Source organism: Microcebus murinus, chromosome 16 (genome assembly GCF_040939455.1).
Source record: "Microcebus murinus isolate Inina chromosome 16, M.murinus_Inina_mat1.0, whole genome shotgun sequence".
Classification (NCBI taxonomy): domain Eukaryota; kingdom Metazoa; phylum Chordata; class Mammalia; order Primates; family Cheirogaleidae; genus Microcebus; species Microcebus murinus.
The window spans coordinates 43095322-43119513 of NC_134119.1; the positions used below are offsets into that span (position 1 = coordinate 43095322).

Below are 24192 nucleotides of genomic sequence, written 5' to 3' on the forward strand. Positions count from 1 at the left end.
ACCCTCTAGGTGTGCAAGTTTACATGTCTCTAAGTTTCATTTTGCAGGTTTCTGAGTTATACAAAGTGTGTTAATTCAGTACTAGTGTGATCTGCGATGTGACAGTCCCCAGGGAGGGGACACGCAGCATGCTGTGCAACTGGAAGGCTCGGGAGGGGACACTGCTGCGTCACAATCAGACCATGGGCTCACGTTCTCACCCACAGAGCTGCAGGCTTCTCTGCGGTCACACGGAACTGAGAGAGGACCTTAGTTTTTCCATACTTTGTGACACAGTCTTCGAATCACCCCACCCCTTCTGTACCATTCTGTTTCCTATTTTCCTTGGGGCAAATGCGCCCTCTTTCTAAGTCAGGCAGTAGCTTCTCACTCCCAACCCCCAACAAGTCTCCTGAATTCAGTGCCAACAGACCACCATCAAATCTGGACAAAGGACATTTAGCGGTGACATGGACCACTGTCTGCACGACCACAGTTGTAAACTTGGATTTTCTGCTGACCCCATCTGCCAAGGTTGGCACAGCGACCAGGGCCAGTTTCTAAGACAGTGGTTCAGGATGCCATTGGAAGAAGGACCACTGACATTCTCCACGCTCTGGCTCTCTGAAAGAAATGTGCACTTCTATGAAAACATGTTTCTATTGATGAAAATTATCCCTGCCCCAAAGGAAAATTATTTAGGGTTAGGAGTTTCCTGATCAATAACTGATCATGGACTGTGGATGATCAGTAACATTCTCCGTCCTACTTGGTTTGATTTCCAACCACTGTTAACACTGCTCCTTCGCCACACGTTGGTTGCACGCCTCGGGCATGAGAAGTTCTGGGCTGCTTTCGATTGTTGGTAACAGAGTAGAGTGTTTTCCTTGGACCCTCTGGATAATGCAATCATCTGGATTTCCTATCTCCCCCATTGCTCGTGCCGTGGGGCTGTTTCCTCTCGTGGAAGATGGCAAATACAGAGCGTCTCTGTGTAGGTCTTCCTTGAGTTGAGGTGTCTCAGCTTTTCAGAACACCGTGCTACTGACATTCCCCAATGTGAGCCAAGGGTCTCTATAGGAAGGGGCTCCTTGATCTCGCTCCCCTGCAGCCCTGCAGCCCTGCAGCCCTGCACTGTGTGCGTGCTGGTTATGCCGTGCGTATAGGCACCCGATTGGTAGAAACCACGAAAGCAGATGGCGCGGTTAACAATGGAGGACTTGTTTGTAATTGCTGATGAGGATTGCTCCGCTCCTCTCCTGTGCACCCCCAGACGCAGCCTGGTATGGTGTGCCGGACCACAAAGAATGTCTCAGTGACTGCCAACCCACGGGTGAGTTAAGGAGATGCAAAGACGGAGACAGTTGGGGGCTGCCTTGATTATTCCATGGGGCTCAAATGTCACTTGCCCTTGACACACACGCAGTGTTCCCAAAGGGTGGGGTCCCAGTCATTGGAACAGGAGTAAGCTGTCAGCTTCCTGATGCATCCCTCGGGGTAAGCATGAGGCATCAACTAACCTGGGCAGTGTTGGAAGGCACCAGAAGGGAGCACTGTGCTTAGAGATGAGGGGTGGGAAGAGGCCAGGAGGCACGTGATGCCTGGGGGAATAGGGGAGACACAAAGCATAATTATTTCATCTTTCCATCAACCGGGCACCAGATGTGTGCCAGGTACCCACTCTAGCTCGGAGTTACAGCAGAGAACAGAAAAAACCCTGCTTTTCGAGGCTCCGGGGAAGGAGTTACAGCAAGCTGTCTAAAGAGGCAACATCACCCCTTGGGGGGAAAAATATTTTACGGTTTGTATGTATAAAGCACAGATACAAGTACTGTGAATAAACAGATACACAGTATTTCTGTGATTTTTCAGGGGATGGGACAAAGCAGGAAATAAAAATGTCTTAAAAGACTCCATGGTGGGGTGATAACGAAAAAAAAAAAGCAAGAGATACTGGGTTATAGGATTAATATGCATCTTTAATTCCAAGTTTTTTTTTTTTTTTTTTTTGAGACAGAGTCTCGCTTTGTTGTCCAGGCTAGAGTGAGTGCCATGGCGTCAGCCTAGCTCACAGCAACCTCAAACTCCTGGGCTCAAGTGATCCTCCTGCCTCAGCCTCCCGAGTAGCTGGGACTACAGGCATGCGCCACCATGCCCGGCTAATTTTTTGTATATATTTTTAGTTGGCCAATTAATTTCTTTCCATTTATAGTAGAGACGGGGTCTTGCTCTTCCTCAGGCTGGTTTCGAACTCCTGAACTCCGCCCACCTCGGCCTCCCAGAGAGCTAGGATTACAGGCGTGAGCCACTGCGCCCGGCCCCAAGTTATTTTTATATATTGGTGGCCCTGGGAATCAGGAGTCGGCCCCATGCATGCTAAGAGCAGCTGAGCGAGACTCCTTGGGGGAGAGCCTTGACCAGTTTGACTCGGACACCAAAAGGCCAAACTGTGGCCAACTGGAGGCTCGGACACAGAGTTTGAACCTGAGGAATCCAGAAGTCACTTTTAAAGAAAGATGTCTTCTTTGGCCTCGTGTGACTTCTTGGCTACTCTGGAAATCAACAGGGATTTAAAAATACACAGGAAACAACAGGCCGGTTGGAGGTGAGTTCTATCCAGCTCTGCCTTGCAGAGGGTTTCAGGAATTGGTGGGGCTTTTTACAGTGTGTTTTCTCCAGCTGCACTCACTGGGAGAGCAGAAGAGCAAGGGTCTGAACCAGGCCTCTTATCTCTGAGGAAAGGCTGCCATCCAGGACTGCCACCTGGGATGACACTGGGCAGGGCCAGACAAGAAAAGTGGCTGCCTCTCCCCGGATCCTTGTTACCGAGCAGTCAGTGTGGAAAATGATTAACTGGCTCAAGATAATTAGGAAAGAGAATGATTTTGAGAGCTGGCATGGAGGGAGAGAAACAGTGGACCAGGGTTCCAGCTTTAGGCGAGTGCTAAATATCCTACCAGCAGGAAGGCGGACGGAGTGGGCGATCAGAGGGCTGTCTGTGCTATTCAGACCCCTTGGAATGGCTCTGAGGAAGGGAACAGGTGCAGGCAGTGTATGGGGTAAGCCTACACACTCAACTCAACACTGGCAACCCAGGACCAGTGGGAATTAGCCAGCTTAATTAACATCTCCAAATGGCCCAAGGATGGCTTCCAGGATTTCCAATCCAGCAGCAGTGGCTGTGTCCTGGCCTCGGCCCTAGCTCTGGGCTTGGCTTGCTCTTTTTGGTTGTTGGTCTTGCCCATCAACTTTGGTTCTGAAGCACAAAGCTAGGACAGCTGGACCAACAGCAAGGGAGGAGGAAGGGAGAACGCACGTATCGTGTGCTGCACGCGCACACACGCCTGTGCAGGAGCTAAGTAGTAAGCAGGCGGAACACTCAGGAAAAAACTTTCCTGGCATTTTTCTCTTTTCCTTCTGCAACTATAATGTACTTTTATGGATTTATGACTACATTCAACTACATCATACATTTAAAATTAATATCTTAGTGTCAACTTTCTTGTTAGGCCATGCTGGAGAAAGGTTTCCAGACCCTCTCACTACCTCGCTGAACGTGAATACCGAGACTGCAGTTGTGCCTTGGCCATGGGAAGGCCGTGCATTTTACCAGAATGGATTCGCGTCAGTGAATGGCAAAACAGTACGTGAGTGTTCATGGCAGCAACATTCACAACAGCCCAAAAGCAGAAACAGCCCAAATGCCCATCAACTGGGGAATGAACAAACAAAATGTGGTCTATCTTTACAATGGGATATTATTTGGCAATAAAAAGAAATAAAACACTGATACGTGCCACAACATGGATGAACCTTGAGAACATGCTAAGTGAAAGACAGTCACCAAGGACCACAAATCGTATTCATTTTATTGATGTAAAATGTCCAGAGTAGGCAGATCCGCAGAGATGGAAAGTGGATCAGTGGCTGCTTATGGCTGGGGGGTAGGAGGGGGGAATGGGGATTGACTACTGACAAATATGTTCTAGAATCAGATGGTGGTGATGGTGGCTGGCGCCTTGTGAATATACTAAAAATACTGAATTGTACATTTTAAATGGATGAATTACATGATATGTGGATTATATCTCAATAAAGCTGTCGTTAAAAATGACAAAATCACCGGGCATGGTGGCTCACGCCTGTAATCCCAGCCTTTGGGAGGCTAAGGCAGAAAGATCGCTAGAGGCCAGGAGTTCAAGGCTGCAGTGAGCTATGATCACGTCACTGTACTCCAGCCTGGGTGACCAGGGGGGTGGGGGGACTTTACCTCTAACAAAAAAGAAGAGTGCAAAATAGAAAAGGTGGGTCTGGGGCCGGGCGTGGTGGCTCCCGCCTGTAATCCTAGCACTCTGGGAGGCCGAGGCGGGTGGATCGTTTGAGCTCCGGAGTTCGAGACCAGCCTGAGCAAGAGTAAGACCCCACCTCTACTAAAAAGAGAAAGAAATTACTTAGACAGCTAAAAATATATAGAAAAAATTAGCAGGACTTGGTGGCACATGCCTGTAGTCCCAGCTATTCGGGAGGCTGAGGCAGCAGGATTGCTTGAGCCCAGGAGTTTGAGGTTGCTGTGAGCTAGGCTGACACCATGGCACTCTAGCCTGGGCAACACAGTGAGACTCTGTCTCAAAAAAAAAAAAAGAAGGTGGGCCTGGGTTGGGCTACTGCTCCCACCAGTCCAAAAGTGACGCAACAGAAATGGCTCCAAGATTTAGGGGGAACAATGCACTGGGGGCACCCAGGCCAGCAAGGGAACAAGGACAGTGCAGAGGTTTTGTGGACGCCCCCAGCTCCTCCCTCCTGTGCCACATCACAGACGCACCACCCTCAAAGCAAACAGGGCTGCTCCCAGGTGACACACCACTTTTTGGTGACTTATCTTTTCCCTTCAGGGCTGTCTGACTTGAATTTATCTGTCTAAAAACAGCTCAGCAGTGGTGAGGGAGGTGAGGTGGGATTACACTGCGATTTGCCCCACAACATGCTGGGACTGTGTGTGCCGCCCTGGACTATTTAAAAAAAACTCCTGGCCGGGCGCCGTGGCTCCCGCCTGTAATCCTAGCACTCTGGGAGGCCGCGGCGGGCAGATTGCTCGAGGTCAGGAGTTCGAAACCAGCCTGAGCAAGAGCGAGACCCCCGTCTCTACTATAAATAGAAAGAAACTAATTGGGTAACTAATATATATACAGAAAAAATTAGCCAGGCATGGTGATGACGCATGCCTGTAGTCCCAGCTACTCGGGAGGCTGAGGCAGCAGGATCGCTTGAGCCCAGGAGTTTGAGGCAACAAAGCGAGACTCTGTCTCTCAAAAAAAAAAAAAAAAACAACAAAAAAACAACAAAAAAAAAACACAAGAAAGAAAGAAAACCTTCCTAATAATCAATGGCTCAAGAAAATGTAGCAGTTAAGTCTGTGGTGACCTGTGAGAGGACAGGGAGTTCTGGGTATTTGTCTGAGGTGTCTGAGGAAACTTTACAGAAGCAATGGAATTTTCTGGTAGTTTTACTGATAAAAACTGCCCTGCCGTCTTCAGACATTAAGGAAGCAATTTTGCTCCATAATTACGATATTCTCTATATGTGAATTCTCTCTGCGATGCTCCATTTGAATTCTAAAGCAGGCAATACTTTCGTTAACTTTCAGTTAAACTTCTCATAGCTGCTCACCTCACCAGAGCAACAGCCAAGACGGAGCCCTCAGCCTGCAAGGCCACTCTGACCTTCCTGCTCCTCCTCCTCACTCCCCGCTCCCTCAGCTCTAAACAAACAGAGCTCCTCAGAGTTCCTTGAATGTGCCAGGAAAGCACCTGCCTCAGGCCCTTTGCACTTGCTGCTTCCTGCCCCACTCCCCATATATGGCTCATTCTTTCACCTCCTTCAAGTCGCTTCTCAAATGTCACTTTCTCAGCGAGGCCATTCCTGACCCTAATTTAAAGTGCATGCAACCAAGAGGTTGTTTTTTTTTTTCCTTTTCTGTAGTATCCCGAGCCTCCTTTCTTATTGCCCTTTTCTTCTCAGCACTCATCAGCTCCTGACATCAGGCTCTGTTGTCCTCCTCCCCGTCTGGGAGGGACACCTCCATGAGGGCAGGGCTGGCGTCCGTTTTGCCCACTTCTGTGTCTCTCATATTAAGTGCTCAGAAAACAGGTATGGGATGAATATCCGAAGACCCCAAGCACCATTGGGGGGGGGGGGTTCTGAGACGCTCTGAGGAGTGAAGTTGCAGTTCCCATGTGCTTAAGCTGCAGCAAAGGTGCCCCTGCGTTTCAATATCTAAATACAGCCTCCAGTAGTCGCCTGCTTTGAATAATTGGGATAGAGGGAAGAGTCGGCCTAGTGGCCTGTGGATTCCCATCTCTGGCTCCTTGTTGTCTTCGCTCACCCTGATGCTGTCCGGCCAGCTCAGGTCGCCCTGCTCAGGAGCGCCTGGCCTCCCAGAGCCGCGTGCCCAGATGGTAACTGGAGGGCTCTGGCACTAACTGGCGTTGCGCTGTTTCTCTAGCTACTTCCCTCCACCCCGGGGACGTAGCTAGGGAGCACGGTTTCCCTAATGGCCACGCACTGGCTCCGGGACACATACCGGCTGCAGGGGCTGCCCAGACACGCTTCAGCAGCAGGAGCAAGGCTCGGAAGAAGATGCCGGGGATGAGGTAGGCCACTGGTCCCCACCACAGGTAAAAGCCGAGCACTGCGGGGAAGGCACGAGGAACCCCCCGCATGGAGGACACAGGTAGGTGGAATGTGTCCTTTTTGCATCTGGGATTTTATGTCTCATATTTTTTAAGCAGCCGCAAAGTAGGGTTTTGCCTGTTCTTTCTCGGCATTCTCTGCAGCGATGCTACTAGGCTTCCCGTGTGCGGAGAAATGAAATGAATTTGGCCATGCCAATGCCGCGGTTTCAAAATTGATTCGGATGTTTACCATTTTTAAGGGACTTTGTTCCCATCCACGTGAGGACTTTAAAGGCTAGTGGGTAAAAAGGAACCAGCCTTTCTCTTTATGATGCTACTCCCAGGTTTATTTCCTGGTTGTCGTCCTATTTCTTCCTGGAAAAGGACAGTATGAAATATTCCTCTTCCTACCAGCAGACTTAAACGCTAGTAAGAGGAGTCCCCTTTGGCCTCTGCTTGGGTTTGGCCATTGCTAAACAGGAATTCAAGGAAAATCACTGTGTCTTCTAGGAACCCCCTCAACGGCTGAGGTCATATGTGTACCAGCTGCTAGGCCAGAAGGACTTGAGGGCCACGGTCACAGTTAACAAGGAATGTGAACCTTGGGTGTCAGAAGCTCCAGGTTCTTCTGAAACAAATTCTCAAGTTTATTTCAAATAAGCTTTAATTAAGAGTCATTTCCAAAAATTGTCTCTGAGAAAAATTCTTGGTATCTGCCGGTCATCTCTCGGCAACTGCGAAAGTGTCCCCTGAGTCATAATTAACAGTTAGGTGGGAGGAAGATGCCACCTGCACACAAAACCCTGTGAGGACTGGGACAGCAGAACTAACCTGACACAGCATTTCACAGAAAAATCAGCACCTTCAGAGTTCTTCCGAAGGAACAAATTCAATTCAATGTCAACACTTCAGACTGAATAATCTTAGGTCCCTTCTTATTCTTGGAACCAGTGAATACCTCCAATCGTGGCACCAACCCCAGGGTCAGGAAGGTCCCTGCAATGACTCTGAAAGGTGCAGTTTCTTCCTCTCTGCTCTTCCTACATTTACCGTCCTCTAGCTTGTTCTTCTTGTCCTTGGCCCTTCCGGTTCTAAATATCAGCCAAGGTGAGGGAGTGAAAACAGGCTGGTGGGATGCTTAGTAGAATATCGAGCACACAAGAGGTGAGTTTGCATCCCCTTCCAGACTCACAAGGCAGACAGCATAGCCCGTCTCAGGGCACTCTCAACCCAACTGGCCTAAACCATTGGCTGACTATATCTTGTTGACATGTAGTTATAGTTTAGAGCAAACCAATCTTGGCTTATTAATATTAAATAGCCTTTTTTATTTTCTGCAGTTCATAAGTATTTGCTTCTCTCCAAGATTCCAAGCTTCCCAAGGAAAAGGGAGACATAGCCTGTGCCAGATGGACACAGGTCCATCCCCAGAGCCTTCTGTGTCCCCCTGAAGTGCCCCCCACAGTCCTGCTCAGTGGCAGCTGCCAAGGGAAGGGAGGGCCGGTTCAGAGGTGGTAACATCTCACAGGTAGCAGCAGCGTTTTCTAGCTGATCCGGTGGAAGAACGATCTGTCTCATCTCTCCCTCCCCAGTGCCAGAGCTGACACTGAGGACAGCACAAGAGTTTTAAAAGGACAAAGGGACAAATAAGCTTGAAGCAAAAGGTGGCGCTAAACAAGGCTACTGAGAATTCTGTTTAAAACCTTCAGTACCATTTACAAAAGCATCTCGAATCAAGCTGCAGTTCTTCGGAACTGCACCACCCAGTCTGTGGATTCCCCAGGCTTTGGGCTTCCCTGCCTGTCCCCACACCCAGCTGTGACCGCACTGCTCACCACTGGCCCACTGTCACCAAGACGAGGAAGGGAGGGCCACGGATGAGACATGATTACAGGTGTGTGTTCTGCATCTTGCATCAGGCTCAACACATCTGTGGTCTAGGGACACACCTGTACTGCTTAAAGCTACAGCCCGACTCCCTTTGTCCTCCTTCCTATTTACTCTGTAGCATCTGTTCTAAGCGATTCCGTGCATCCTTCTCTAAAGAATTCACAGCCCATTCTGGACAGAAGACACACACGCATGGGACACGGACTTATAAATGCTAAGAAAAATCAAGATATAAGTAATCACAAGTTAGATGGCACTAAAATGAGGACCTAAACATTACAGAGATGCTTTGATTTAAGACAGTAGTTCTCAGTCCTAGTTGCATATTAAAATGTCTTCAGGTTTGTGGTTGTTTTTTTTAAAGTCCAGGCCACATCCTAGACCAACAGTCTGAATCTCTGGTGGAAGAACCTAAGCATCAGTATTTTTACAGCCTCACAGGTGGTTCCTATGTGCAGCCAGAGCTGAGCATTGCTGGGCCTGGGTGATGGGATTAGGGGCGGTTGAAAACTTTCTGTTGATGCTTTATTATCTCTTCCGGAAGAATACATATTAAATTGAAAAAAGAAAAAAAAAAGCAGAAGGGGTCAGAATTGAGCACTGAGTAGGCTATGTGGGAGGGCAGATTTGGGCTGGGTCCAGAAGGGATTATGTGGGTGGCAGAAACGTCTGTGCAAAGCGGTTAGTTGTTTGCAGGACTCGTGGCCACACTTTGGCCAGCTCCAGCCACGCGTGCTGAGGGTGCAGACTGGGGTGGCTGTGAGTTCTTGAATAGACACAGTGATGTCAGAGAACTTGTATTTAAGGAAAATTTCTGGATAATCTGAATAGAGTTCAGAAATTTAACCCAGGCTTTTAGTATTAATAAGAGCCAGCAGCCATGGGTCTGATTATGGGGTTGTCACTACAGGGTGGGCGCTGGGCTAGCATTTCCATGTAGAACGGGGAGGGGAAGGTTGGATTGGCCCCGCTTTCAACTTGCTCATGAACTTTGGTTATCCCTTCATAGCTTGGTCTTCAGCTTACTCAAAATTAATGTGAAGGAGTTAGACTCGATATTCCTGAAGTCCCTTCTAGCTCAACATTCTGTGATGTTCTTTGCTGGTTTCAGCAAAGTTATAAGTTGAACACATAAGATGCATAAGAAAGGCCATCAATAAAAACTTTATTAAGACCACTTTAGGGTGGGGCAGGTGGGAGGTGGGGTGGGGAAAGACCACTTTAACAGGGAGGCCCAGGGGGAGAGAATGATTGTATAACATGACCATACTTTCAATGAATGGGGAAAATCTTTTGGGAGGTTATAAGTTACTTGTGCTGTTTCTGGGGGTTAATTTGATTAACTGCCCAGTGAAAGAACCAATGAAACATTTCTGTCAGGGTCTGCATGCAGAGTGACACGCATGCAATATCCTGGCCCCTGGTATACGGTGTGGAGGTCTTAGCAAGCAGAAGCTGGTTGTAGCCAGGGAGCTCTAAGAGTAGTACGTGTAGCATCTACACCTCAGATTCGCTTGGGGACCAATGTGTAACGCAAGTGCCTCTGTCTGCAGTTTTATGAGAGGATTTCACTGGCTGTCAAAATGACCCAGTGACACGAGGCAGAGTCTTCTGGCAAAGTTTCTGTGAACTTAATGTAATTATTTTGTTGCAGAAAAAAGTTATAAAAGTCTTTTCTTTTAGGTAGTTGAGCCTTTGCAAGAGGGTATCCATGCAGTTGGGTGCAGGACGAAACTTTCTAGTCTTATACAATAGCAGGGGTGGCAGGGATATCCTAAGATCGACTCAGACTAATCTGGCTTAAGCTCCACAATGACCTACATTAAAAGTGGCAGAATCTGATGAGGCATAGTGAGGAATCTTCTCCCACTTGTTCTAAACCCTGGAGCCTTGGCAATCCAGTCTATCATGAAGGAGGTGTTTCTGATTGTATCTTGGAGAAATCAAATGCTGTGTTTATGTAGGGCTAACAAATAAACAAAGACCTGTGCTCCCTCTGCTGGCTCTCTATAGCAACATTGAAGTAGAAAGGCACCATAAATAGTGTTGGCATCTTCAGCAAACGCAAGTCAATTTGGGTATGCTGAGATGAACCACTCATTTAACTTGGTTTTAGACATTCTTTGGGAAAAACCCATCTTCATCAACTTCTGATCGAGGCACTTGGAAATTCTCAAAATTATATATTACATGAGACATACCTATAGTCCTAAGTCCCCAAAGTGCAAGCTGCGACTGTAATAGTGATTTTGGGATTCATTTATCAACAGACACACAAGTGGATTCCTCCAAGATTTTTAAGGTCCAGATAACCATCTTTAAAAACAGTTCTGGAAAGAATATCTCGAGTCCAAACTAAAGGGTTTTATTTTTCCTCCTTTTGTTCTATAAGAGCAGCTTCTAAAAAGTAAAGATTTACACTATTTATATCCTTTCCGATAATGTCAAACATTATACTTGATTTTCCAAATCATTAGCATGCAGAAGAATGACCTCATGGTGAACAGATGCACTTGGCTGTGAGCTGCAGTGATTACATCAGTCCCTCCCAGCAGTCGAGGGTGCCCATTCCAGTTAACCCTTTAAAGGCCTCTCTGCTGGTCCCCCTTCCTTGGTAACATGACTGAAACTAACAAACTTAGTTCCCCACTCCAGTACATACGTATGTGAAATACATATTTATATATATGCATATATACAAACACACCCCTATAGATGTATAAACATATATGTTAACTGCAAATAATATGTTAGCGCTGACTACCTATTTATTGCAGGTCAATAAAGAACGGAACCAATAAAGGAAGGCAAGCCATAGGGCTAGGCAAAAAAGCAGGGCAAATACACCTATTATACACCAGGCGTTAGCAATACAAGTCATGGATGGAGTAGGTAGATCAGGCTTTAAGAACATTTTTCTGATTAGGAAAACAGGTTTGTTTGTTCTTTTAAAGCCCTTTGAGAAAAGTTGAGCACTCAGGTATCAGCCCTACAGCCGACCCCTGGCTGGCAGGGCGTCATGAGCAGGGCTCCCCAGGTGGACAGCTCAGCGCCCGCGCCCTGGGGCAGGGAGAGTCTGAGGCCTACCCATTTTCCAACTGTGGCATCTTGGGGCACAGGCTACTCCCACTTAGCACATCTCTTACGTCTCTTACTTTCACCTCCGACTTAACGACTTAACGGCTGATATTGCGGCCGGCCTTGCGGCAGCTGCATGCTGCTTTCTGGCTTGCTGCTACAAATACAGTGTGGAAGGAATACAGCCTTCAGGTGACTCTCCCTCTTCATTAACAGTAAAGCTCCTTGTTGTGAGGATACAAAGGAAACCTAGGAGCTCCTAATTCCTCAGATTGTGCATATGCATGTGAGCAGAAGCCCAAGGCCCTGCTTTGATGACCCTGACGGCCAGAGATGGTCTGATTGGGTCCTAAGTGCACTGTGGGAGCTTAAGCCGCTCAGGGTCAATTTTTCCAGTTGGCTTGTTGCTTGGAAGAGCAGACTTCACCTCAGTTTCATAGCTTAAGCTGGCCAGCTCTTCTGGGTTTGACTGTACTTGTCCCCATAAAAAACACTGTGAATAAATGAAGAATGTTTTTATCTCTAAAAGTAGTTAACAGGCAAGGCTAGGGATTCCTCAAAAGCAAAACAGGAATGTAAATGAGGAGAGGCTGCAGTTCCTGCATGCAGTGCTGAAATGCGCCCCCCTCTCTGCACTGCCCCCACATTTCAGTTCAAGTTTATTCTTAGTTCCTTCCTAGTCACTGTGATAAGCAGATATGCAAAGCATTAAAACAGGACCTTACGCCCAGACCGAAAAATCACACTCAAAGATAGGTGTGATACATGTATAAAAGATTTTATCACTAAACACCGAATGTCCTACACCATGAACATTGTGAAATGTAATACTGAGAATAATAATTTGAATAGAGGAAGGATCAGCATTTATCTTGATATCCCATGTTTGTTTCACGTTCCTCTTTAAAAGTTCTAATGCCCGCTGTTACATGCCGTCAGAATCTTTATTCTGTCAAGTAACTTTCAAACATATGATGCTCTCAAAGAAGCCTACTGACAATCCTCTCCAAGCAGCGGCCATAAAAACTCAAATTGCTCCTAGAGTCTCACTTACGATGTTACCTATGACTCATTTCAATTGGTTTAAATAATTATGAACTTTTGGAAAAGCCCAAATTAATTTATATAGAGGCTAAAATATACATAGAAAATAAAGTCCATCATTATTTGTTTTGATAACATCTGAATCGATAACCTTAAGAATGTAACAGTTAAGGAATGTAACCATCCAGCTAGTTATTTTTTTTTTCTTTTAATTTTAAGAAATGAAAAGCTCCCTCAAGAGTTAAAAAAGAAAAAACCTGCACTGAACAATCAAGTACTCATGAGGACTGGAATATCTCAGGATGATGCGAAAAAGCTGAATGAGATCTTTTAAAAATTAGCTTTGCTACAGATCCTTCATGTTTTTCACCAAAATATTAGAAACAATTTTAAACCTCTAGCCAGCCTGGGTATGAAATCTTCATTTCCCTTGAAATGGATTTTGTTTTGTTTTGTTTTTTTGGTCTGAGCTAGAACGTTGGCAGAGTGTATAAAAGAATTCAATTCACAGCTGTTCTACTTTTTTAATGTAAGAAACATTAATCAAAGCCTTAAGTTATAAGCTTTCTCATGTTGTTTAGTATTCCAGTTCAACAAAGATCAATAGAGGCCATCCCAGTGTTTCTTGACGCCTCACCAGGAAGCAGAGGCGTGATTATGTAAATCACACGGCTCCCGCACCTCTGCCAGCTTGCTTATCTCCCAAGCCTTCTGCCTGCTGCTCCTGGCTCCCCGTGCAAGTGCATGCCTCTCCCTCTTATCTCCCAACAAAGCTCCGAGAGGCAAGGATTGAAGCCAGCGATGTTAAACAATGATGCATGGCTGATTTTATTTGTAAGTGATTTATTTCACTGAATTTAATTTTTTTTTCACTTTGTGTGTAAGATATTTGTTAACAAGTCAGAATAGGAGAAGTAAGGCAGTGTTCAGAGACAACTGATACAGGTTAGAAATCTATTAAGCACTCTAGCAGTTGCCTCTAAACCCATGGAAGACGAAGGAAGCTCCTCATTGAGAATTTCAACATGCATCGACTAAATATCCCATTTACTCTCTGAAAGGCAATTAATCTGTAATTACATGCAGAAATGTACACGTAATAATTTTATTCTTTGAAAAAAACCATGCTAATCATACAATCAATTTAAGTGGCAGTACACTTTTATTTTCAAATGGAAAATATAAAAAGAGTAAAAGCCCCCAAACCAAAGGAAACCTGCTGAAATTTTTATAGTTTTCCGCTAGCCTAATAAATGAAAATTATTGCAAACTAGTTTCTAAGCGAGTTCCACACCAGGTGCTGCTGCGGTCGGCGGCCTGTCCACATGACACAGGCCACTCCAGAGAGACACATGCATGCTGCACTGCTGTAATGATGGACCCAGGGACACTGTCCTTCCATGTCTCCTGCATTAATCCCTGACCCTCGTTTCTCGGCAGCATAATCCCCATTTAGCATTAGTAGCAACGGCTTCCACTGTGAGGAACTCTTTTTTGATAAGTAAGCACTGATTCGGGCATCGCTTTTAAACAACATATTCCCAGCTCAGCAAGAAACCCACTCCTGAATGAACCGGAGCACATTACTGAGAAAAAGTTCATTAACCTTGCTAGATTTGGAGGTTAACAGGATAGCTGAAGAAAGGAACTGAGTGAACAGCTCGGATACAAAACAAATTAAAATGAATGTCATCATTCCTTTTGATATTCATTAGTTGATTCAGAGGGAGAATGCACTTCTTAAATTTGCAAGCATTTATCTGTGAAAAACAGGTGTACATCTGCTGCTCAAATGCATCTTAAGTGCGTGAGAGAATAATGTAGACACTCACCCATTCCACTAAGGGAGTAGCTGGGAGAAGGAGAAAAGACTTGGGCTGCGAAATCCTCAAATGTCATTACTTCGCGGTGGTTCTGAATTATTGCTTCGAGGTACAGAGCTCGTTCTTCGTAGCTGCAGCAATCGGTTAAGGGAACAAACGCACGTACAGAACAGCAGGCAGCGACACAGTTCACTTTGTTTTACATACAGTCACACAACTTTTACGTGTGTGTAAAAAAAGAATCTTGCAAGTTGTTTAGCATCTTATCAGAAAATTAAATCTTAGCCATAATAATACAATTCTGATTTTGAGACTTGAGTTTCTCTAACACTTCAGTTGCATTCAGCACTAGAATCATCTGAAAATATGTAAATAATAGTTACAGAATAACATCAAAAGGTGATTAAAGTTGATTTAAACAAACAAACAAACAAACAGAAACAAGACATTGATTGCAATGGCATCTTTTCCACTGAACAATTGTGGAACAATGTTGGATCTTCATGTCCTATTTTAGTGGATAAAACATTCTTTCTCTGTCTACTGATGTAATCCAATTGATACTTAATGTAAGAACTGATCTGACAATGCACACACTTTTTAAAAATAAGAAAATGCAATTACTGGAAAAGAGAGGGCCAGGAAGGAACACTCTGAAGGGGTATCAGACCTCTAACCAAGATAAGCTATGAGCATTAAAAAATAAAAACTACTATGTGAGAGAATCTAGTAGAGTACACAATGCAATAACAATAATAAAAAAAAAAGACTATTGCCTTTTAATTAAAACTGCAGTCTGGAACACACAGCATTCAAATGTGTAATCAAAAACCAGTCACCAATAAAACTTACAAGCGTAGCACGTTGAAGCAACTTTCCAGCTGTCTTAATAGGACCCCTGCGTGTGGCAGGCTTTCACAGGGCAGAAAGCAAATCTTCCCCTTTTGTGTGTGGCTTCTGTTTCCTCAGAAGGTGAATCATGCACTTCCAATAACAGGATAACGTCAGAACAAGCTGACAATGGACGGAGGCACTGCACGTACGACTTTATGAATTAATGCTCGGGGAAGTCTGCATGATGTCTCATTTTCCCTTTCCTCATTATCAATGCAAAAGTTAAAAGACATGTTTTAGCCATTCGGAAAATCATGCTAATTCTCCAGAAACACAGAGAATGTAGATCACCATCGGTTTTGCATTTGCAGCTCCAGAAGAGGAAAAATAATCCTAGCATTTCTCACTAGATTTTAAAACTATCTTTTCAAAGTGGCCTGTTTCAAATTATGAGTTGGTGACAATTATGCCCTTCCAATCAGCTTTTGATAGAGCACATGCTTTAAAACAGGTAAATACTCTTCTGTTTTCTTATGGCAAAGTATGCGCACCGATTTCGAAATGCAGGCTCTTCCTCTCCCGGCTCCTTTGGTTATATTCAGAGGATGAATTTCACACCATGAGGAGATCAGAGGCATTCTGGGGCTGTGCTATCCAATACGGTAGCCACGAGCCACATGCGGCTATCTAAGTTTAAATTTTAATTAATTAAACTAAAAAGGTAAACATTCAGTTCCTAAGCCCCACTTGCTATCTTTCAAGCACTCAGCAGCCACACATGGCTAGGGGTTACTGGACCGGATTGCACAGAAATGGGACATGCCCGTCATCGTGGACAACACTACTGGACAGGGCTATGCCAGAATTTCTCTTCCTGCTTGCTCTATGCAACTTTAAACAAGGAAAATGAACTTGAAGATTTCAAAAGTGGCCCCTCTGATGATTTATGATCTTTTATATAGATGGGTCTAACAGCTCAAAGCCTGGGCAGCGTGAGCCTGAGCTGGCTTCTCGACTGTGGGCTGAACTCCTGGTGACTTGCCTTAATGAACAGGCTGCCAAACTTTCTCAGTGAGAGGCGCCTGCTCAGGCCCAATTCTAGAGGGACCCACTAATGCCATTCGTGTCTCATTATGAACATGCTTATTCTGCACAGCACTTGGCTGTCGCCACTGCTCGGCCCTGCGTGCATGGCCCCAGCAAGCCTCTGGTCCAGGGAACAGCAGGACGTTAGGCCTGAGTGGCCGTCTGGCGAACAGGCACTCTGACACTAAGCTGGCACGTGCTGGCCCAGCAGGGGCTGAGCGAGGCGTGACAAATTACTCAAAGAGCTGAGCTAAACTTATGGCTGACAACCACCTGAGCCTTCGGACCGCCGTGGCCCGCTGTCAACGCTCAATTCATGGCTCCCCCTTTCAGTCGGCAGTCTGCTTGTGGGCCTGGGTTAGAGCAGGCACGGCCCTCTAAAGACCTGTCATGCTCTGCCTCGTATCGCCCTGCTGTTTCCTGAAAGGCCCCACTGCGTCCAACACATCCACATACAGTGCTTGGCACAATGGTGAACAAAATAGAAATGTGTGTGCATTTTGCTAAATACTCCACGGAAGACACATATCTGGAAAGCAGCTTGCCACGTTAATCAAGCTCACAATCAAACCTACAAAGGGATGCTGTGCATAATACCATAGAAATTGACCCCAGACAGCAGCCCATCATTCACGTCCTGATGATACTACCCAATTGTCATAAGCTTGTCCTTGTCAAGGCTGAGAGATCTGGCTCCTAAGAGAAAGTCCAGCACTATGTTTACAGGGAGTAATAATCCAGTCTTGAGATTCTCTGATTCAATGAATATTTATCGTTTGACTCCTAAATTAAAGCACTACGGGAGACAGAACAAAAAGGTATTTCCAGAACTGGATCCTAGAGGAGGAAGTGTTTACTTCATAGAAGGTTCCCGATCTTGCCACTCATGCCCCCAACTGTCACACATAGCACACACTCTCCCATCCCACTAACGGCCGTGTTAACAGCGCTAAACTGGGTGTTGTCATTTAGACAAACATCCATTAGGGATTGGGGTGAGACCAGGAGATCATCAAATGCATTTTCACTCATGGTCCTAGCCAGGGCATGTAAACACCATGACAAAGAGAAAACAAATATCACCCTAACTCTGGCAACATTTAAAAACAGCCAAGAATCTCTCGGGTGCCAAAAACCATTTCTTTTAATACCCTTAAAAAACATAGCCCTGGGATCTTAACTGAATTTATTAGCAGAACTACTAGCAAGGGCAATTCGGAGCAGTATCATCTGACATTTTCTTACCTAATATCCTTAGGGCTTCAATGCTGCTTGCTTTCTGTAACAAAAGGCATTTATAATTTAGACATCGAAATGCTCGTAGGTTCTTCTCACATGTACGACATGTTAAAATGTGAACTGAATGCTGAAATAATGCCCAAGAGCACATGGTCAGAGGCACCTGATCACAAATCTAACACCCATTTTAATATTAGCCATTGCCCTTTTTGTTCTCTTAAAAAGTCCACTAACAAATGTGAAACTTTTAATTCTGTTCTGAATTACTGTCTCATTAAAAGCCACACACAGTGAAGTACTTTTTTAACGAGCAATTTTCTCCTTGGTTACTCAATGCAGAGAACATTCAAATTACTAACCAGAAATCCACCATGGTGTCTGGATATTTTTGAGTTTCTTTAGTGACCCACTCTGTCTACGTTTCCACATAGGAAATTTTATCAATTCTTAAGCCAGACACAGTGGCTCATCCCTGTAGTCCCAGCTATCAGAGGCAGGAGGATCACTTGAGACCAGGATTTGAGTCCAGCCTGGGCAACATAGTGAGACCTGACTCTAAACAACAACAACAAAAATATTAATATTTCTCATTTTGACTAGAAAGGCTGTATGGCTTGACTGGTTACATTTTATCAAAAACTTCCAAGAGAACTTTCCAAGACCCTCAAGGCACCGTGCTGAACCTGCTGTTTCAAGAGCCTGAGAATCCAAACCTGTCCCAACTTATTCTGATTATTATCTAAGTTCTAGAAATGACAGCAGCAGCATGACAGTTAGGAAGCAGCTTGCATTTTGGCAGAAGAAAGGCTGGGTTTGAATTCCAGCTGTTCTTTCCCCCATCAGTGGGGGACCCAAGGCAAGCTGCTCCAACCCTCAGCCTCTAGTTATCTTATATGTAAAACAGGAACACCAACATCTGCTCTCAGGACTACCAGGAGGATTAAATGGAATCTTAGCTATGAACATCTACCCAATCAATCAATCAATCAATCTGGATTGCCTGCTCCCCCCCTAATGTGGGCTTACAGGTTTCATTCCAAAAAGAATGTGGTGGATAGGCTAGAGGAAACCTCTGCATCAGACTTTATGGCAAGCAAATCTCTTATGCTAGAATCTCAAGAGCAAGGAAGTCTTGTGGTCTCAATTTAGTGATCAGATAATGGAAGCTCAAAGAGTTCAAGTGACTTTCTGGAATCATAGTGACTTAGTAATGGAATTGAGACTAGAATCCAAGTCTTCTAACCTTTACTGCTTTCAGCTAATATCCTGAATTCTAGACTATATGGTATTAAAGTTCAAGATCTCATGCAAGGTTGGCAGCTAAATTACACATGAGGACAAATCAACTGACTTAAACATGTGAGCTATAAAAATCAACCTGCAACCTAAACTTGAGTACCTATGTTTAAGCTGTACCTATAACCATAGGCTATGCTGATTTTATAAAATACAGAAAAACAAAAAATCACTCCATCGTAATTTCTTTTTACTTATTCAGGCTATGTGTTTGTTGACTGTTGTTTAGCACTTTCAACCTTCTATCTCAGAATAACTCTATCTTTTATCAAAGGAAAAACAGTACTGTTTGTTAGAGGCTATATTGCAGATTGTGTTTTTCTCAACTCTTGAAACCCCTCTTGCTGGGACCTTCTCTAAATTTCCTGAGGGTAGACATGGTACTCAGACTGGCAAAGTGGCCCTTGCTGTCATGTTTGTTCTGTACCTACCCCCGGTTTTCTTTCTTAACTCGTGTGGCCTCTTATTACTGACACAAGCAAGCCCAGAGCTAGCTACTCTCTTGACTCTGAAACTACCTCTCCAGCAGCTACCTGCAAAGGAGAGAAAGCCATGTTTGCAGCCCTCTCAAAAGTTCTGGCACCCCCAGGTTTTGCTGCCATTGTTTGTTCCACCCCCTGAGTATATGAGAGTGTAAAAAAGGTTGAGAACCCCTGGGTATAGTTACCATGTATAGCCATCTCATCTTAAACCTCATTATATTAGCCTTCTGTGGCTGCTCTAACTGACCACAAACCAAATGGCTTAAAATAGCAGAAATTTATTCTCCCATTAGTTCTGGGAGGCCAAAAGTTCAAAATCAAGGTGTCAGCAGAGCCATGCTTCCTATGAGAGGCTCTAGGGGAGACTCTGCTCTTGGTTCCCCCAGTTCCAGGTGGCTGTTTGCATTCCCGGGCTTGTGGCTGCATCACTACAATCTCCACCTCCATGGCTACAGTGCCTCTTCCTCTTCTCTGTCTGTCTCTTATAGGACACTTGTCCTTGGATTTAGTATACACCTGGATAGCCCAGGAAGGACTCCTCATCTCTAGGTCCTTAACTTACTTACATCTGCATGTACTCTTTATCCAAATAAGTTCCTATTCACAGGTTCCAGGGACTAGGACATGAACATACCTTTTGGGGGGGGCACCATTTAGCCCAATAAACTCCTTGAGGACACTGTATGAATCAGGGTCATCCTTATGTCACACATACTACCTAACTTATAAGCACTCTACACAGTATTTATTGAGTGGATAAATGAATGCCTAGGATTTGTGTCTATTGCTTTGGGCTGTGCCACTTCTACATACATTCTAGGCAAAGACAACTTGGAAGGAGAGGTTAGAGGGTTTTCGATTTGAAGTAAAATTCTACCTAGAGTAAAAAAAAAAAAATGACATACAACTTTTAGAAGAATGTATGAGGCAAACTCTTTCCGACCAAGAAGTATGGAAACATTTATTAAACAAGAAACCAAAAACATGAACAACAATGGTGAAGACTGGTACATCTGACCACATTCAGATTAAAAGCTGCTACTCCCCACAACACCACACAGAAGGTAAAGATGCAAAGCACCAAGTGGGAGAGGGCATCTGAGACACATAGCTGACAAAGAGTTAGTGTCCCGAGTATACACAGAACCCCTAACAAATCCACAAGGAAAAGACAAATGATCTCCTAGAAAAATGGTAGAATGACATAAGCATTTCCATAAGAAACACTATGAATGGCCATTAAGATGCTCAGTAGCACTAATTATTAGGGATTATTAGAACCACATTTTACATATATCAGATTGGCAAAACATAAAATGTGTAATAATGCCCAATGCCAGAGAGGATATGGGACTCAGGAACTCTCAGAGCCCACTGGTGGGAGGTAACTGGCCCGACTTCTCAGGAAGGCAACTTGACATTATTATCTAGGAAAGGGCAGATGCACGTGCTCTGTGGGCCAGCAATTCCGCTCCCTGGTGCGTGAACTCTTACACACGTGTGCTTGTGCAAGAATGTCTATAACATTCTGTAGGCAACAGTAAAAAGAAAAAGGAGAGAGAAGCCATTTTTAACTTCCATTGATACTGCAGTCACACGGTGGAATACTACACAGCAGTGAAAATAAATGAACTACAGGCATGTGTGTTAATATGGATGAAACTCAAGACAATGCTCAATGACAAAAGCAAATCACTGAAGAACACATTCAGTGCAATTCTATTGAGAGACATTTTTAAAACAGGCAAAGTGGAACGTGCTGCCTAGGGCTATCCTCATACAGAGAAAAATGTCAGGCAAGGGAATGATAACCAGGGGTTATGTCTGGGTGTGGAGAAGGTGGCACATGGAAGAGTCTCCAATAAGTTGGCTGGTATAAATGGGAGGTCAGCACAGGGATATGTTTCAGTATTCTTTAGAACTTATGTAAATAATATACGCTTTCTAGTATGTACAAAATATTTCACAATAAGACTAAGTGATCTAGTGAGAATGGAATAGAGCACTAATCAAATGGATCTTTTCTCACCCCTTGGAAGAACAGAATGAGCTTCTTTAAGTCAAAGTTTGATATAAAAGGAATTTTTGGTTGTTAGAACAATGATTTTTTTAAAAAAGCCCATTGACTCAGACATGGAGAAAGCAGAAAAGAGACAGTGCTACTTTTAGGTCATTACTTCCAGAAATAGATCAGAATGTCACAGCTTAAAATTTTCAGAAAGTCACAGGAACTCTGACACAAGGGATTTAAAGAGCTCAAGTCAAACGTGGACACAAATGACACCCATGGTGGGGACGCTGCCCCAGAAAAAAATGCTCTCCTATAAAACCACTTTTGTTAGAATTACTATCCATTAACAATGACAAAAGGGGCTGTATCTGAGAATGGTCAAAATACTAAATATACACATGGGCCTTTTGTGTATGATTTCTATGCAATATCCTAGTGTGCTCAGAAAACTTGATCTCAGGTGACTCTGCCACTTTCAAAATGCCAATCTACCTTCACTCAAGTATGTACTGAGTGCCCACCTACGCTAGGTGACGGGCATGTAACCACGGAACAAGACAGATGTCACCCCTGCCCCCAGTAAGCCTGTATTCTAGCTGGAAGGCAGATTAAAACTATTTAAAAGACAAGTCCACAGAATAAGATAAACTGTCGTTACATCAGGAAGGAGAATCAGGGACAACAAACCTTTACGTTTGAAGGCAGAAAGGAGCTAACCAAATGTGGGGTGGAGGGGTGGGGAGTGTAAGGTCATTTCAGGCACAGAGATTGGCACAAGCTGGAAGGAAATCGGGGTGCTGCAGGAGAGAGGAAACGGCAGCTGTGTGGTGGTGAGAGGGTGGCAGGAGGTGCAGGGGAAAGGCTGGCTGGGGCTGGCTCAGGGCAGGCCTGAATGGTTTGAGGCAAGGAAGCAACATGATCTTGCTTAGGTTGTTAGATTGCCCCTAGAAGATGTGCACCACTAAGGAGGGGCGAGAGAGTGCCCTCAAGTTATGAAGAGGTCGATGCTGACTGGTACCTATATATATATGTTCGATCAATGGGCTTGTTCAAACATCTCAGTATCTTATTCATTCTTTGCATATTTCCAGAAGTGGATGACATATATATTTAGGGCATGTAGAAAAGGTGAGGTTACTTGCAGATTTGCAATGACCAGAACCTCGAAGAATGGCCTTGAGCATGGCTACAAACAGCTGTTGTGTAGCAGAGAAAGGGTCATTTTGGGTGACGAGGGAACGGAGCAGGTGCAGGCGCAAGCAGGCCTCGCAGGTGAAGCAGAGAAGAGCATGGGGGCATCACTCCACAGGAGAGAAACCTTGTGAAAACAAGATTCCTTAAGACAGCTGTGGACGGAAGAATGCTATTGTGACTCAAACATGTAAATATATCCATGGATGTATTTCAACCCTAGCAAAAAGACAAGCCAATGGTGGCAGCGTCTGAGCTTAGAGGAATGGCTAAGAGTATTTTACAAAATCAGAAAATTAATTAGCTCTTTCTTCTACTGCTCCCTACTACTGGTAGTTTTTAGAAAAAAGGATATAGAAGAAAATAACACTTTCATTTTTTTGGGGGGGAAGTGTTTTGAACAGTGATCAAAGGATAAAGTCTTAAAATGCTTAAACATCTTAGATATGACATTAAAAACACAAGTAAACAAACTATTTTTGGACTTCATCAAAATAAAAAACTTCTGTGCCTCAAAGGACTCTGTCAAGAAAAGTGAAGAGGCAACCCACAGAAAAGGAGAAAATATTTGTAAATAATTTATCTGATAAAGATCTTTCATCCCAAATATATAAAGAACTCTCACAGATCAACAATAAAAGACAACTGAATTAAAAAATGGGCAAATGATTTGAATGGACATTTAACCAAAGAAGATATACAAATGGCCAGTAAATATAAGAAAAGATGCTCCACATCATTAGTCACTAGGGAAATGGAAATCAAAAGCACAGTAAGATACTACTTCACATCTACTAGGATGGCTATAACCAAACGGACAAGGGATGAACAATAACAAGTGCTGGTGAGGATGTGAAGAATTGGAATCCTCATATTTTGCTGGTAGGAATGCAAACTGGTGTAGCCACTGTGGAAAACAGTTTGGCAGTTCCTCAAAAAGTTAACATATGATCCGGCAATTCTACTCCTAGGTATATACCTAAGAGAACTGGAAATACATGTTCACACAAAAACTTGTACACAAATGTTCAAAGTGACATTATCCATAATAGCTAAAAAGTAGAAACAACCCCCATATCCACAACTGATGAAATGAAAAACAAAATATGAACTATCCTTACGATGGAACCTTATTGAGCACCCTGGGCTTGGGGTGCTCACCAGGAAGAACTCCAGGATCATGGTTTGTTTAACCCTTTGCACTTGGATATCGAGCGTGATTTGACACGGTTAGCATCGGTAGCAGCTCGTATATCGAGCCACACTCAACCCGTAGTTTCACCACGGGGGGGAAGGGAGATTTTTGTCTATTTTTCCAGTATCTTTTCTTGTTTTCATTAGCATGAAAGGACAAGTAAAATGTAAATGCAGAGATGGTACACTAACTTCCGGGGGTAGATTATTATCCACCAACTTATAGCAACGTTTAGATGCAAAGCTCCATATAATCACACCTCACCCTAACAAAAAAAACACAAAGATTGTGTTGTTTGTTCTAACAGAAAAATCAAAGGAGGAAGAAGAGAGACGATTTATAGTTGCGAAACATGTGAATGTAAACCAGGTCT

The 24192-nt window shown here is 44.3% G+C and overlaps 1 protein-coding gene across 3 annotated transcripts in view; it reads right to left on the reverse strand.

The window, feature by feature from the left end:
- The window catches only part of RALGAPA2 (Ral GTPase activating protein catalytic subunit alpha 2), a 307449-nt gene that overhangs the window by 7388 nt on the left and 275869 nt on the right, over positions 1-24192 (reverse strand). For all 3 annotated transcript variants that reach the window (XM_012757359.2, XM_012757358.3, XM_076011174.1), the window contains one exon: positions 14495-14616. In XM_012757359.2, the coding sequence (XP_012612813.2) occupies positions 14495-14616 (122 nt within the window). The remainder of the gene's footprint in view (positions 1-14494; positions 14617-24192) is intronic.